This window comes from Stegostoma tigrinum, chromosome 6, assembly GCF_030684315.1.
Source record: "Stegostoma tigrinum isolate sSteTig4 chromosome 6, sSteTig4.hap1, whole genome shotgun sequence".
In the NCBI taxonomy this organism is placed as follows: domain Eukaryota; kingdom Metazoa; phylum Chordata; class Chondrichthyes; order Orectolobiformes; family Stegostomatidae; genus Stegostoma; species Stegostoma tigrinum.
Window position 1 is genome coordinate 59,722,138 of NC_081359.1, and position 17,397 is coordinate 59,739,534.

Here is a 17,397-nt window from a genome sequence, read left to right on the forward strand (position 1 = left end):
ATTTTCGCAATAATGGTCAATACCTCATCAGCCTGGCATTGAACATGTACCAGTCTGCAACAGGGTCTTGGAGTGTCAGTGACCAGGGATGGCACTTCCCCAGCCAAACGTGGTAGTGATGTACTCATTTACATATGCTACCAACTCTAAGGCAGATGTGGATAGATTCTTGTGAACAAAAGGATGAAATGGTTTCAGGAATACACAGGAATGTGGATTTAAGATTACAATCAGATTGGCCATGATTTTATACAACGACAGGGAGGGATCAAGAGGCTGAATGACCTATTCCTGCTCCTTGTTGGCTCAGATATTTACATGTCCATGCGATAGTTATGGCCTTCTTCTTTGAGAATTCATCTGGTCTAGTTATAAAAGAATATTTATTCGCCACACATTTAGTCCTGTAAGTTAAGATTAAATCAGGCAATATGTAACAATTTAAATGTAACTTACTTGCAAGTTTAGGGGAATGAGATTTATTAACTTAGCTTCAAATAGGATCCAGAATAACCCCTTATGTCATTCCGGACCGGATTTAGTTTCAGCTTATAAATTCATTCTGAATTTGAAAAATTTACAGCTCAATTGTTGATACTCCTGACATGAAAGGGATTGGTAAATGTGACAATAATGTTGTATTTCGATTCAAACAAAATTTGTAGAATGTTGCCTGGAACAGGGAATTTCAGCCTTTGGACAAGATTTCATGAGGTGGGGAAGGAGAAGTCAATATTTCGGGTACTACTCTTCTTTGGGACTAGATGTGGGGGTAGGGAGAGCTGTGGATAATTAGAGAGAGGGGAAGGGGCAATAGCAGGATGTGATTGTGATAGGTGAACACTGGTAGTAGTTATGGTCTGGTTGGTCGATGGGAGGGATAAATCCAGTTGGTAGCTGGAAGGGAGGGTCAGTGGGTGGAATGGAAGGGAAGAGGTGGGGGTGGAAAGAGAGCTGGGTGATGGGTGGGAAGGTTACTTGAAATCAGAGAACACAATGTTAAGTCCTTCGAGCTGTAGGTTGCCCAGATGGAAGATAAAGTGTTGTTCCTCAGATGTGTGTTGTGATTCACTGCGACACTGGAGGAGGCTGAGGATGAACCTGTTGGAGGGGGAATGGGGGAGAGTTGAAATGGCCAGTGACCGAGAGGTTAGGTTGACCATTTCAGGTCAGGCAAAGATGCTCAGCAAAATGGTCACCTAGTCTACGTTTGGTCTCACTGACGTAGAAAAGGCCACATTGGGAGCACTGGATGCAGTAGACTAAGTTGGAGGACATGCAGATGAAGCTCTGTCTCACCTGGAAGGACTGTTTTTTATGGCCCTGGATGGAGGTGAGGGAGGTGTTGTGTGGGCTGGGGTTGCACCTTTTACAAGAAGGTACCATGTGGGATGGAGTGGTTGGTGGGGAGTGTGGCGTGAACTAAGGAGTGGCAAAGGAAATGGTCTTTGTGGAAGACAGAGAAAGTTGGGAATGGGAGATGTTCCAGGTGGTGGTCTAATTGGAGTTGATGGAAGTGTTTGAGGATGATACATTGGATGTGGAGGCTGGTGGTGTTAAAAGTGAGGAAAAGGGGAGGCCTATCTTCATTATGCTTGGGGTGGCAGGTTTAGAGCTGTGGAGTCAGGAATGAAGGAGGCGCGGTGGAGGGCTGTCTGGATGACAGAGGGAGGAAAAGAACATTCTTTGAAATAGGAGGACATCTGAGATGCTCGGGAGTGGAACGTCTCTTTGTCAGAGCAGATGCAACGGAGTTGGAGGAATCGGGAAAACAGGATGGAGTTTTTGCTGGATACAGGGTTGGAGGAGATGCAGTCCAGCTAGCTATGGGAGTCTTATGGGTTTATAGTAAATATTGGTCTGTAAACTGTCACTGGAAATGGAAATCTAGAGGTCAAGAAAAGGGACGGAGATGTCCGAGATAGACAAAGTGAATTCGTCGGTGGGCTGGAAGTTTTTGTCGAAGTTGATTGAACTGCTCCAGTTCAGCCTGAGTGCAGGATGCAGCACTGATGCATTCATCGATGTTACAGCAGAAGAGTTGGGGAACAGTACCAGTGTATGTACTTAAGAGGGACTATTCGACATAACTGCCAAAGAGTGCTAGTTTTGTGCCATGCAAGGGTCCACGGCCAACCCTGGGATTTGGAAAAAGTGGGAAGAATTTAAGGAAATGTTATTTAGGGGACTAATTTGGCGAGACACAGGAGGGACTTGACGGTCTGTCTGAGAGGATAAAACTGAGGGCCTGCAGGCTGTCCTTATGGGGTATGGACGTGTATAAGGATTGCACATCCATAATGGAAATTCTATGGGTTTGGCCAGAATTAATATAAAGGTCTTATTTCCATCAGCAGACAGATCAACAACAAAGGAATTAATAGGTTACTTGTCAGAAAATGGTGATGATCATAGGAGACTTTAATCTTTATAATTGACTGAAAAGGAAAGAGGGGCAAATGTGGAAAATAGAAGCAAAGTACTAAGGGAATGAGCAAAGTCAGGATAAGCTCAGCCAAGGGAAGGAGGGTGATGGGGCATGGACATGTTGAAAGGTTGTAAGTCCATGATGAGGACAGCAGTAGGAAATGGAATGTGTGGAACCAAGATAGAGCATCAGGAGAATCCTGAATGGAAGTGGGAAGAGAAAAATAGAGTCAGAATAGGAAGGGGTAAGTTGAATGGGGCAGGAATGGACCGAATTGCTGATTCTGCCAAGACCGTCCTGTTTGTGGATTTTGGGAATGTAGAAGTGAGTGCAGTGGAACCACGAGATTATGAGGAGGGAATCTGGGGAGGAGAGATCTCCAGTAGAGAGACCTCAGTAATAATCCTGGAAAGAACAGCTTGATCAATGATGGGGTCATAGTACCAGAGAAGGTAGGATGAAGTGTCTGGATGTCAGCCCTCAGCCTTTGGAAGGGAGGTACCGCTAGATAGCAGCAGGCATAATATAATTGAATATTACATTCACTTTCAGGGAGAGAGGAATTTGAGATTTTTGTTTATGTTGAATATGGGCAATTATGACAGCATGAAAGCAGAGCTAACTAAAGTGATTTAGCAAATTTGGATAAAAAAATGACAATGGAAATGGCAGACACTTAAAGAAATATTTCAGGATACTCAGAATAGATCCATTCCTAACAATTAAAATAAATGTAATGGCAGTATCCATCATTTGTGCTTGACTAGAAATGTTAAAGATGGTACCAAACTGAAAGACAAAGAACATGTTTGTGCAAAGGCAGGCTGCAAATCAGAAGATTGGATAAAAAGGAGCAAAGAATTACCAAAATATTAATAAGGATGGGAAAATAGAGTAGCAGAGAAAGTTAGCCAGAAACATAAAACAGACAATAAGAGTTTATATAAACATTTAAAAAGCAAAAGCATAAAAAGAAGTCTTTGTTCATCCTATAGAACATGAACCTGAAGAATTATTAATGGAAAATAGAGATGGCAGATGAATTGAAAAGATATTTTATATCAGTCTTCACTATATGAGGATACTAATTACATCCAAAAGTAAATCTGGTAGGGAGGGAGGAATTCGGAAAAATCACCATTACCAGAGAAACAGTATGAAGCAAATGGTTGGAGTTGTAAGTTGACAAGCGCTTGGCACCTGATAGATTTCATCCTGGGATCTTAAAACAAATGCTGCTGAGGTAGTTGATATTTTGGTTTCAGTTTTCCAAATCTTCCTTGATTTGGGAAGTGTCTAATTAGATCAGACAATAGCGAGTTTTGAGAAGATTTGTAGCTCAGGTTGAGGTTCTGGATGTGAGTTTGCTTGCTGAGCTGGAAGGTTAGTTTTCAAACATTTTGTCACCATTTAGGTAACATCATCAGTGAGCCTCCAATGAAGCGCTGGTGTTATGTCCTGCTTTCTATCATGATCAGACAATGGCAAATTTAATTCTTTTACTCCAAAAATGAAGGTAACAGAAAGCCAGTAGCGACAGGCTAATTCTCTTAACATCTGTCATTGGAAAAATGTTGGAAGCTACTTTTAAGTATGTTATAGCAGGATACTTAGATAAGCTCACTGTAATCAAATTCAATTGACATAGGTTTATGATGCATAATATGTTTGACCAATCTATTGGAGTTCTTTAAAGAGGTAACATACAATGTGGATAAAGGGGAACCAGTGGATTGTACTGTTCTTTCTCAAAAGTATTTGATAAAGTGAACTCTCAAAGGTTAGTGCAGAAAATAAAGTTCATTATGTAGGGGTAGCATATTGCCAACAATAGATATTGGCTGTCCAACAGGAAGTTGACATAAAGTAGGCATGCAGATTTCAGATTGGCGAGATATGCCCAGGTATCAGTATCAGAACCTCAACTGTTTACAATTTACTTAAATGACCGATAATGGCAGTGAAGGGATTGTTGCCAAACTTGTTGACAAAACAAAGATAGGTAGGAAATCAGGTTCTCGAGAGGTTATAAGGAGGCTACAAAATGATACAGATTTCTTAAGTGGTTTGGCAAAGTTCTGGCAAATTTATGAAAATGACGTGGGAAAATGTGAAATTGTTCATTTTTGACAGGAAGAACTATGATATTATAAACTTAAGAACTTTAATAACTTCATGGATTGATTGAACGAATAAAAGATAAACTATTACACAGGGAAAGAAGCAGCAATAGTTCTGTCTGGAATAAACTAATAAAGACAAGGGCAAACTTATACAGGAACTGACAGTAACTAACCATGTCTGGCCAAAGATGGAGTGGAGGCTGCAATGAACAAAACTACTTCGACACCTGCTTGATATACGAGATGTTTTATTGCCACAAAGGACAAGGATTGCCCTGCAGAAGAATTTAAGGAGTTAATCACAGGGAAGCTGTGTCTTCAAGCAGACAGTTAAAGTGAAACATAACAAGAAACAAAGAAAGAAATTCTGATAAGAAAGTAGGCTGCAGACTTGCAGTAATTTGGATGAAAGGACATTAAGAATCATCAATATATCACCTCTCGGACATGAAGGACGAACATTTGTATAAGAATAATTCATCAGAATTCCCTCCAGCAGAACTCTGGAGAACAACTTTGCATAAGGATTAAACCCTGGACACTTCCAGAGACAGATCGTTGGTGGGATCGTGGCCGAGATCCACCATTTATCAGGTAATAGCCAAGTCAGGTTGTGAGGTTTAACTTGCTTACCTGAGGGATTTTACTTTGATTGCTACATGCAATAAAGTTTAAATCATTGTTTAAGTACTTGATTGTCTGTGAGATTTCTTAGTAAGTAGATTAGGTTCCCTACAGTGTGGAAACAGGCCCTTCGGCCCAACAAGTCCACACCGCCCCTTGAAGCATCCCACCCAGACCCATCCCCCTATAACCCACACACCCCTGAACACTACGGGCAATTTAGCATGGCCAGTCCACCTAATCTGCACATCTTTGGACTGTGGGAGGAAACCGGAGCACCCGGAGGAAACCCACGCAGATACAGGGAGAATGTGCAAACTCCACACAGACAGTCGCCCAAGGCGGGAATCGAACCCGGGTCCCTGGCGCTGTGAGACTGCAGTGCTAAGCACTGAGGTGTAGTTGTAGTAAATGTGATGTGTGGTGATTTACCCACAACAGAGCAAAAAAGATGCATGTCATCGAAATGGTGAGAGATTGCAAAGATCTGAGATGCAGACATAGCTGAGTGCTAACCTCCCCAACTTAAATATTTCAAATTCCCCCCTTCCCAATTTTTGTTCCCTCTGCATCGCAGTAGGCTGCCTTAAATTCCCAGAATTGTGTTCCCCAAATTTCCTATCAGAACAGTGACACGATAACCCCACTTAATTTTCATTGATCTGACCACCAGAACTGACTGTGGTCTATCTTACTGACTACTTGGACTGACAGCCAGGACTGATGTAAGACTGCTTAGTGGTCGCAGAAACACTTGCAACAGGAAGGTTGAGTCATTTTCTATGAAACTTCACAGGAGCCAGAGTGAATGCTTGTGGGTACTCCCTCTCATTTGAATAGCAATGAACGACCACATCTGGTGGATCTGTCTTGCCATGAATGCTGGAGGTGTGAAAAAAAAGGAAAGATATATTCCATGGCCATTATAAAACAAGAACACAAAAGAGGTAAACATGTGTAGGGTGTATACTATAGACCTCAAACAGTCAGGGAAAGATCTGTGTCCACGTCCCAAATTGATTTAGCTAAAACTGCTCAGACTGATATTGCAGTCTGGCCAACTTCTTCAAGTATATAGATACAAATTCCTGACCCTCACTAGCTCAACCGGTCAAATAAGATCATAAGGCATAAGAGCAGAGTTAAGCCATTCGGCCCATTGAGTCTGATCCACCACTCAATGAGATCATGGCTGATCTGATAACCTGCAACTCCACTATTATGCACTTTTCCCCTTTAACCCTTGATTCCCTTACTGAATAAAAATCTCTCTATCTCAGCCTTAAATAAATTTTATCATCCAGCTGCATCAGCTCTCCGGTAAAGAATTCCACAAATTCACAACCCCGTGAGAGAAGAAAATCCTCCTCACCTCTGTCTTAAATGGGTAACGCTTTATTGACGAGCCTTCACCCGCATGTGCTTATTTCTGAATATCAAGTCCAGAACTTCTCACTATGTTATTAAGATTTCTGTGTCCTGACTAAAAATCTTTCCAGGATACAGGTTATGAATTTTGCTCTTTCTCTTCCTTTGCACATTAAAACTATCCCATTTAATGTTTGAGTATTGAAAATCCTCTACAGCCTTATAAGTCCCTGAAATTTGATTCCATATTTGATCCTCTATCTTTCCCTGACTGTTTGAGGTCTATAGTATACACCCTACACATGTTTACCTCTTTTGTGTTCTTGTTTTATAATGGCCATGGAATATATCTTTCCTTTTTTTTCACACCTCCAGCATTCATGGCAAGACAGATCCACCAGATGTGGTCGTTCATTGCTATTCAAATGAGAGGGAGTACCCACAAGCATTCACTCTGGCTCCTGTGAAGTTTCATAGAAAATGACTCAACCTTCCTGTTGCAAGTGTTTCTGTGACCACTAAGCAGTCTTTTTGGGACCAAACCCCGAGGTCCAGCACCAGACATAGTTAAAAATAATGTCAGTCCAGTGAAGAAAAGAGCTCTACAGTAATTCCAATCCTAAATGACAAGAGAGCCAAGCCTATAAGTGCAAGAGGCTGAAGTGTCTGTGCCATCTTCAACTAGAAGTGCTGAGTAGAAGATCAATCTCTTCCTGAGGGCCTATTATTATAGAAGTCAGTCTTTCACAACTTCAGTGACATTATCAGCAATGAAGCCCCTGCAATCAACATTCTGGGGATGGGGATGGTTACCATTAACCAGAAGCTCAATTGAACCATTCACATAAATCCTGTGGCTACAATAACAGACTAGAGGCTGGGAATTCTGTGGCAAATAACTCATCCCCTGAGCTCCCAAAACCTGACCTCTTTCTATAGAGCACAAGAGAGGAGTATGATTGAATATTCTCCACTTAGCTGTATGAGTTCATCTGTAACAACACTCATGAAGCTTGACACCATCCAGGGCAATGCAGCTCAATTGATTCCAACCCTACTTTTCATCTTAACCATACACTCCCTTCACCACTGATGAAAATGGCAACGAGCATGTGCCATAAACAAGATATACTACCGCCAATGTCTCCATCGACTGTCACATCAAAAAGGATCAGGGCAACAGAAGCATGAGAGCACCGTCAGCTGGAATGTTCCCTCCAAGCCACGCACTACCCTGTGTTAGAACTAAATCACCAATTATTTATAATGACCTGGCTGTGACTTTCTTCCAAGCAACATGATGGGTATACTGACAAAACACAAACTGCAGTTGTTATAAAAGGCAGCTCACCGTCACCTTTCCTCAGGCATTTAGGTATAGGCAACAAATTCTGACCTTGCTAATGATGCTCACATCCATGAAGTAATTTTTTAAAATTGCAATATAGCCCCATTGTCTCTGATGTTCCTTTTTCGGTATTTTTGTGCCTATCCATGTCACTCTGTAGAGATCAGGGAACATAATTGTTACAACATAAGTTCTTCTCTTCTGTGTTGCAGTGGTTCTGCACCACAAGAGCCAAATTGTACATTTATTGAGACAAAAAATCTCAGGCATCTGTATTCTCTAATTTAAAAAATTATCAACTTTTTTTCCTTGTGGATTAATACTTGTGCTAGCTTCAGGCTAAACTTCGTTCACATATTAGTGCTATCAGTATGAGGTGAAGAAATCCAAATAAAATACCTCGCAGAATTTGTCCTAGGAACAAACGTCTGTGGTACCTGATGAGAGAAAAAGAGGTGATCTTTGTTGCAGTAATACATTGTAGTAACATATAATTTTGAACAGTAAACTGAATTTGATAACTTTGTATTTGATTAGCTGCACGTATCAAAAATTATCAACAAAAAGAGACTGATTATAGAGCTCCTTTTAACAGGACAGTACGTGCCAAAGGATAAGTGAATCATTTCCTTTCTATTTGTAGTCTTGTCATTTGGTCGCTTGATTATTAATCTACAGGCCCAAGTAATATTCTGGGGACCTGAGTTCAAATCCTGATATGGAAGATGGGGAAATTTGAATTCAATAAAAATCTGGAATTAAATCTTAAAATGAGCACAAGACCATTGTTGATTTCTGGGGAAAACCCTATCTGATTTACTAATACCTTTTAGGGAAGGAGATGCATGTGAATCCAGTTCCACAGCAATCTGGCCGACTCTTAACTGTCCTCTAGGCAATAAATACTGGCCTACCCAGTAACACCCACATCCTGCGAGTGGATTTTAAAAAATGCAAATGTTAGCTTCAAAATTAACAATGTATTAACTTATTGTGAAAATAATCATACTGGCAAATGAAAAGGTGAACATGACATGGTTTCTGCAAAGTGAAATTTAAGCCAAGTTGTCGTCTGAATGAAATATTACCAGTTTAAAGCTTCAATTTAAATTTTATCTCTATAGGTATTGCTTTAAATACAATTGGATATGTAGTCATCTTACTGGTCCAATAAAAAGCAATCCAGATATATTAAAATAATAATGAAGCAGTTAAATTAAGATTGGCATCCCTGGATTCACTCCACCTTCTGATAAATTAACAAAGGCATTTCATAGCCTAATACATTGACACCTGAGAAACAACACATTGTAAATCATTTAACTTGTTCAATTTCACAATCTGTGGAATGATACATGAAAGGCACCCAACTTGCCTCTGCTGAAACAGGTTATGGATACATTTACAGACAAGTTCATTGATCTGCATACAGTTCATTTATCATTCATGAACAATTCCAGCTATAGCTCAGTCTATTAGATGAAACAAATTGCATTGCTTGCCAACTGCAATCATTTGTCAACTTCCCACTCCCAGGAGATTACATCTATTGTACTGTCCCTATTTCAGCAAGATGACTTCGCAACACAATCGACAGACTTTTCAGGTTTCAATGTGCTAAATGAACAGTCCAAATTGGTCTGTGCCATATATTTTTCAGTATTTTAAAACCATCCCATCTGTTTTTGAGACAAAAGCATGAGATAATGGGCATTTTATTTAGGCACATAATTTCACAAATGCAACTTCACTCACTCTGTGCCATGCTTTTTTTTTAGTGGCATCTCAAATATAGGCTTTTGAGTGTGTGCATGTGTGCATCTGATTAATTTACGTACTTTCTATTCCATCAAGAGAGTTTGAAAATACAGCTACAACACATATTGTATAAAATGTTGCTTCATGGATAATTTTAAATAAGATCTGAAATTAGCACACTAAAGAGTGCAGTTTACGTACTTTCTATTCCATCAAGAGAGTTTGAAAATACAGCTACAACACATATTGTATAAAATGTTGCTTCATGGATAATTTTAAATAAGATCTGAAATTAGCACACTAAAGAGTGCAGTTTATTCAATCATTTCTTTCTAATTTACTTTCTGTAATTCTAGCATGTATTATAACTAGATATTACATGGGACTTGGTTATAAAGCAAAACATATTTGATAATATTAAAGGATTAAAATTTTAAGTCTACCCAGTATGACTCTTGGCAGCAATCTTCAGCCCTGACAACACAGACGTAAATACTAAGAAAACAGTGCGCAGGTGAAAGGGATCTTTTGTGTATTTCATGCCTCTTTGATCCACCAAATTGAGCCTCAGAATAGCTTGAGACAACAGGTCCAGTATATTTCACTGTGCAATAAAATCATTACATTCTGAGCCACATGTTTGAGACAAAGATAATTTGATGTTTTCGGTGCCCATCTGTGCCAACATTCTGAATATGTCAGTTTCAATGACTGTAACCACAAATAAATGATGTTTAGACGTTAATCAAAAAAATCAACATTCCAGTAATTTCTATGCATTATCCCTTATCAATGCTCTTAATTGCTCAGTATGATGCCTTGCAATGAGGTACAATTATTTAGACACCAACGGTGCTTTGATATCTTACACAAATAGCCATCTTTCATGGGCAAGTGTCATGTTTCATGAAGGAAAATGGTTGAGGTCAATCAGAGGGTAGAATCCAAGGGGGCTTCTGAACCTAAGGGTAAGGAGAAGGTGAGGCTAATTTGTGGCTTTGATGAAGGGTGATTGGTGACCTGATTGGCAGTTTGGGATTAAGACTTCTGGAGGGCAGGTTGATGCTTTGGAATCTAATTGGAGGATTGGCTTTGAGAGATCAGGGACTGGGATGCAAGATGCAGGGCCTGAGAGGAGGCTTGGATACAGGGTATAAGAGTTAATGGACTCTTCATGTGAGAGGTTCAAACAAGATACACAATTGAGGGGTTGCTTAGGTAGGCCACTGAATCCAGTAGGATGTATAAAGACATCTGATCCACCAAATCCTCACCAGAATGTAGCTGTCAGATTTTCCACAGGTCGACAAATTCACCTCTTGGAATGGAGTGGCATTTCCCACACATTCCTACCTCATTTAAAAGCAAAGGTGGGTGGGTTAAAGATGGGTATGGTTTGGGAATTTGTGTTTTAAGGTTCTCTCCATTCCACCTCATACCCCATACATCTGATCCAACCCATCTCTTACTCTGCTTTGATTAAAATTTGCCAAAAAAGTGCAAAGTGAAATATTCCCATCAGAAAGACATTCAAGAAGGATAGCAGCAGTCTTTTTATCAGTTAGTAATTCTGAAAGAGTTACTAATGAATTTGTATTAGTTCCACCCTATCTGATAATATCATATGGTCTTTGGGTTTGAGGCATTGAGTTCTACACTAGCCTTCGTTGACATGTATTTTGTACACTTCCCAGAAGTTCTCAGCCCATTTATCTCAAGCTAATAAAGCCTGACTAGTATTGTAAGTTGTAAATATTGATATTATGCAATAAACTATCTCAATAACTGAGACAGGAGCCTCTTCTGTTTCGGCTCACAAGTGGCCTATCCTCTACTACTGATATGTAGACAGATCCTAGACACAATATAGACAAAAAGAGCAGCAGGCTCTTGTAGTGCAGAGGTATTGTCCCCACCTGTGAACAAGACAGCCTGGGTTCAAGTTTTATTGCTCCAAAAGTGTGTAATACCATCTCTGTATGGGTTGATTAAAAATACCTATAAAATGGAGAATTCCGTTTTGTCTGTGCCACATACTGATAGAGGTAGCCGGTGCCTGTAATGCTCATCGGGTTAAATATCACAGTAGTTTTTCTATATTATGGAGATTGATAGTATCAGGTGAATTAAGTAACTCTAATTCCAATTATTGCTTGGTACATGAACCTTATTGTGGACTAAGGCAACTTAATGATTTGTACTAAGGCATATCTTGCGTAATGTCAACTAAATGAGACACTGAAAAGTTTTTGCACAGCAAGGCTATGCCTATGTCTGTGCCCACTGAAAATAAAACTAAATACCCATTTTGATCTGACCTTCCAGCACATGGTCCATGGCCATGCAGCTTACATTACTTTAGGTGCAGATTCAGATTCCCTGTAAAGGAATTGAGGGTTTTGGCCTCTATCACCAAACTGGGCATTGAATTCCAGACACTCGCCACTCTCTAGGTATTAAAGATTTTCCTCATGTACCTGCTAATCCTTCATCTAATCACATTAAATGTGTACAACCTGGTAATTAACTTCTTTATTGAGGGAAATAACTCTTTCTTATCTGCAGCATCTAGGTCCCTCGTGATTTTGTTCACTTAATTCACTATCCCCTCTTTCTAAGGAAACACTCGTTTTCTATCCAATCTTTCCTTATAGCTACATTTTTCAAATGTTGGCTTTGCAATATTCATCTCATGTATTTTTGAAAACCCCATGAAAAAACACATTGTTAATTCAAACAGCTTCGGTTCTGCAAAATTATAGCATGAATAGCCTTTAAAATGTCATCAATGAAACATTAATTCTGAACTAAGGAAAACTTTGGAAAAACTCCATCTCCGTATCTTTTATAACCTATCATCAAAAAATATCCTGCTCGCCCATTTTACAAACACTGTTATTCGAATCCCCGACAAAGTACAACAAATGGAAGCATCACCAAACTCTGCTTTATATTAACAGAATTAACCCAAAGTATCTGTTCTCTTACTAAACACTTTATCATCAGTTTATACAGAATGTTGTGTAAATGTGTCCTTTTTAAACATTACAAACTATTATAGGAATGCAGCCACACATACTAAGGAGCCAACAGTTAAAATCCCAAAGGATGTGGAAGTGCCCTGAGTTGCTAAACTAAAGGAACAAATTACAGATGAACACAATGGATCTATTTAGTCAAGAGTTGGCAGTCTGGATGTAGACTCACTCTGTAGGTAATAAATTTTCACATCCACCAAACATCAACAACTGAAGGTTCAAAAGTCACAAAAAGAACCTTGTAGCAAAATAGGTTTTTGTTGGACGAATAATTCAAATTTCAATTTCATTTATTACAATAAATTGTTTATTTAGTTATTTTAAATTACACCACATATACATATTCTTAAGTCTGGCTGATCTGAATCTGATTTTCTTCTTTGAGCACAACATTCATACAACAGTGACTTTCTCCAGTTAAAGATGAGGAAGTTTAAATCTCTTCCCCAGATTTTCCTTTGACACTTTTTAAGAAAAATTGAAGAAATATTAACTTTGAAATCCCGTCAGTCCAGAAAGTTTGATCACTTCAGTATTTAATTTCATAGTTCAATTTTATTGTGTCAAAATAAACTTGTTGAACTAGAATCAACCAATTCTAAATCATAGCATGAAATATATTGTTTTCCTTTTATAAGTTGCTTTTACATGTAAGATTAGTTATATTTTTCACAGTTAATAAAAATAGAAGGTCATAGAAACAGGCCCTTTGGCTCAATAAGTCCACAACGACCCTCAAAGTATATCACCCAAGCCCATCCCCAGCCGCTACAGGCAATTTAGCATGGCCAATCCACCTTGCCTGCGCATCTTTGGATTGTGGGAGGAAACTGGAGCACTGGAAGGAAACCCCCACAGACATAGAGAGAATGTGCAAACTCCACATAGACAGTTGCTCAAGGGTGGAAGTGAACCTGGGTCCCTGGCCTGTAAGGCAGCAGTGCTAACCACTAAGCCACCATGCTACCCCAATAAATGGCAGATGTTGTGCAGACAGTAAGCATTTAAAGATCTCAGAAGCCACTAGTGAAAAGATTATGCAGAGCTGCTGTGCATAACCCAATGATCTTTTGCTTTTGGCAGTCCAACATACATGCTCTCATTCTGACTATTTTATTTGTTACAACTAATAATAATCATGGAAGCATTGTTGGCTGAGGGAAAAACCTACCTGGCTTACTAATGTCCTTTAGGGAAGGTAACTGCAATCCTTACTTGGCCTGGGCTAAATGTGACTCCAGATCCACAGCAATGTGGTTGACACTTAACTGGGGTCTCTGGGCAGTTAGGATATGGAATAAATGCTGAACCAGTCAGTGATGTCCATGTCCCATGAATGAATAAACAAAGATGTGGCTCTCCATCCTCAATAACAATTATGTTTCTTTTTACAATGATCTTCAATGCAACCTGATAAACTTTCAATACTTACCATTAGGATCCCTACAGTGAGGAAGCAGGCCATTCAGCCCACCTGTGTGCACATCCTGTAAACACTGAGTGTACTAGACATGGTCTCTGTGGCGTTATCAAATGTGTACATGCAGGAGCCAGAACACAATTGATAACATTAGTGGCTCCTCTAACCTTTTGTCTATTTCACTAACTACCTTTGACAAAGCTGCTCACTGTTGCTAAGCCTTAATGTTCATTTTAAAGTCACTAATGGCCAACGCCATCTTCTGCCTGGGGCTGAACAGAATCCTGGTCTACATGGTGCTCTGAGTGCAAGAGACCGGGTACGTTTCTTCCTTGACCGGTTATGAAGATGTGCTGGTGATGTGCTCACCAGATTGTGTCCCCTGAGTCTAATCTGGAAAGAGAAGCCACCGAGGTGGATGTCTCTGAGCTGCTGGGGGGTGAAAGCTATGCCTGTGCTTCTCCTTAGGGTTGAGTGGCTTCCTCCTCAGAGATGGAAGTGGACTTTAGAATGGACAGCACTGGTCTCTTTGTTATTCCAGGCCATTGGATCCCTTGAGAGATGAGAGGGAATTAGTTGTGAAGAGTAGGACAAAAACATGTTCAAAATAAGAATGAGTGAGGACTAGTGTTACTGAGAGAGGAGTGCAGCACAGCATGGCACAATGTAACTTATACGAAAAGGTAATCATTGTTATTTTATCAGAAAGGAGAAATATACTTAATAAGTACTGATCAAATTCTTATATTGCCCTATCTGTTGGGAGGTAGGAATAAAGTATGCTACAATATAGCCATGAGACTCCAGGAAGTCATTCCCAGTCTAAACTACCATATAAGGAATTACAGTTAAATAATTTATTTATTTTGTATCTAGGGTAATTGTATAATTAATCTTATAATTGAGTTTAGTGTTTATGTAACTCATCAGATCTAGGGGGATAAAATGACTAAAGAGAAGGTTCTGTATTATTTTCTGTTTCAAATCTGCCACACATAATTGAGAATAAGTAATAAAAATACTAAATAATAAAACAAAGGATTTGAACAAAATGCAGAGTAAAATAATAGGAATTAATGTAGCTTTAAAACAGCTTAACTATTAACTTAATTTTTAAATAATTCTAACAATAACATTCCAGGATGCCAGATTAGGTGGCGTCTAACAGCTGGACTCATGAGTCTGTAGCAAATATTGTGATTCCAAAGAATCACGTCTGTATCAACTCTGTACCATCTTAAGGAACTTCAGCTCAGGGTTAGCGAGTTGCAGTCCAAGGTGCTGATTGTCTAGGCATCAGGGAAAAGTCACCCGAATACCTTGATCCAGGAAGCAGTTGCCCACGTGCACTGTGTAGTGGTGCTGGCCTGGTTCACAGTCAAGGAGAAGAGGCTATGCCTATCAAAATGCTACAATGGAGCTGAATTTCATGGTGTCTGGATGCTATTAGTTTAAGATCAATGGTAACCCATTTTAAAGGCAAAAGCCTGAAGTAAAAAATTAGAAAAAGACAGACTAGATTTGGCCATATATGCCATCTCTACTAACCCACCCATAAATATTCCCATGAAGCTGCTCTAAGTCATAGGATCAGAAAATATGTTACATGGATGTGCACTGTTGTCTTTATTGTGGTACTGGATTGTTTACTTCCATGGAATAGAGTGCAAGGAGATTTTGCTGCAACATGGGGAGATAGCTCCTTAACTGATACTGACTCCCACTACTGAAAGAATGAAGTTCTGGCATGAAAATGAAGACACTGCAAGTAGAACTGGCAAAATTCTTGATTACTTAGATCATCCCATCAAATGCAGTTCTGGTGCTGAAGTGCATATAGTGGGGAGCAGTGTGGGGACACAAGTAGTGCCTGTTGCCACTTGAGTGGAATCTTAAAACAGCAAAATAATTAATTGAGAGCTATGTTTACAAAATCCTGCCTCAAATTCCTCACCTGCCAGTACAGCGATTCCATTCCATGTGCTTTTTAATACTGAGTAGCACAAATACCATTGCAAAGAATTGTTTTTGTTTTATGTGATATTATTTTGTGCCTAAAGTGCTCATCCATCATGTTAAATTCAAATTGATTTCTTCAGGCATTAGTCACGGTGAGGAAGCAAATATATGATATTATAATGAAAAGAAAGTTATACCACATAATGTACAATTGGTTGCTGCACAGTTAAGTTTTGTTTTTATGGCTAGTTAAGTCAACAGGGCTCCATAGCGGTCAAATTGATGCTTATTCTTGGATGGTCAATCTTACCTGTCCACTTTCTTCATCACTATTGATTTTAAGATTGTTTTCTAACATTCTGTGGATTAAGAATAAACAGAAAAATCATAAAATTATAAAAATGCAATTTTATAAACACAATTTTATTCACTTAGAAGAGAGTAAGTGACAACAGAATGTCAAAAATATTTTGAGACATGTACAGCATAATTTTTTTAAATTTGTTGACCAATATTAATCTGGAGTATGATAATTGCCAGAATATAATAAAATAACATTCTGATAAAGAATATACAGTGGAAGTCCCTTCTAGCATTGTTCAATATACCGCATCATTACTTATAGTGCAAGGTCTCATGGTTCCAAAAGAGTTAAATCTTCATATAAATCTTCACCTTGCTAGTTAAAGACAGAGAATAGGAGGTTTATATAAACACAGTCCAGCTGTAATGCATTTTCACAGTTTCAAATCCAACATCTGCATTCTGATAGCTTTCACTTTAAAAATTCTGTTTATGATGTTTCTCATTGTTCATCATTACCTCCAGAATTAATGGTATTTTAGACATAAGAATATTACTTTAATATGTGTACCCTTTTCCCAAGCCTTTCACTATATTTATGAAAGATGACTAAACATGTGAAGCTATTAAATACATTTTAAGCTTAGCTGATATCTGACAGATCCTGATTGTAAATCAACATCTTACTTATACCACTTACTCTTCAAAGACACATTACTTTTTACGAGACAGCATGGCTCTTAATGCTGTAATTTAAATAATGTTAGAAAATCACAAGCAACTGCATAAGTGAACTCCACTATACTTTCTATACTTTGACTATTAACAAGTACTCAATAAAGTTAAAAGCATAAGTTAACCCTTTGCAATCTCTAATCTATAAGACTGAGCTGTTGTGTATCACTGTCAATGCATTCTAGGAAATATAGGGCTGTATTTTACCAAAAATCAGCAAGTGCCAATTTTGGAGAGTTTCATGGAGAGTTTCTGTTGCATGAGGCCTCCACTACTCATCTCATTAAGAATGC

The 17,397-nt window shown here is 39.0% G+C and overlaps 1 protein-coding gene across 2 annotated transcripts in view; it reads right to left on the bottom strand.

Moving 5' to 3' along the window:
- Positions 1-17,397, bottom strand: part of aff3 (AF4/FMR2 family, member 3) — a 194,360-nt gene that overhangs the window by 60,170 nt on the left and 116,793 nt on the right. Inside the window, exons 7-9 of one of the 2 annotated variants that reach the window (XM_048533102.1) lie at positions 16,377-16,425; positions 8,291-8,328; positions 4,725-4,826 (exon numbers count right to left, since the gene is read on the bottom strand). In XM_048533102.1, coding sequence (XP_048389059.1) covers positions 4,725-4,826; positions 8,291-8,328; positions 16,377-16,425 — 189 coding nt within the window. The remainder of the gene's footprint in view (positions 1-4,724; positions 4,827-8,290; positions 8,329-16,376; positions 16,426-17,397) is intronic. The other variant, XM_048533103.1, reaches the window with a different exon arrangement.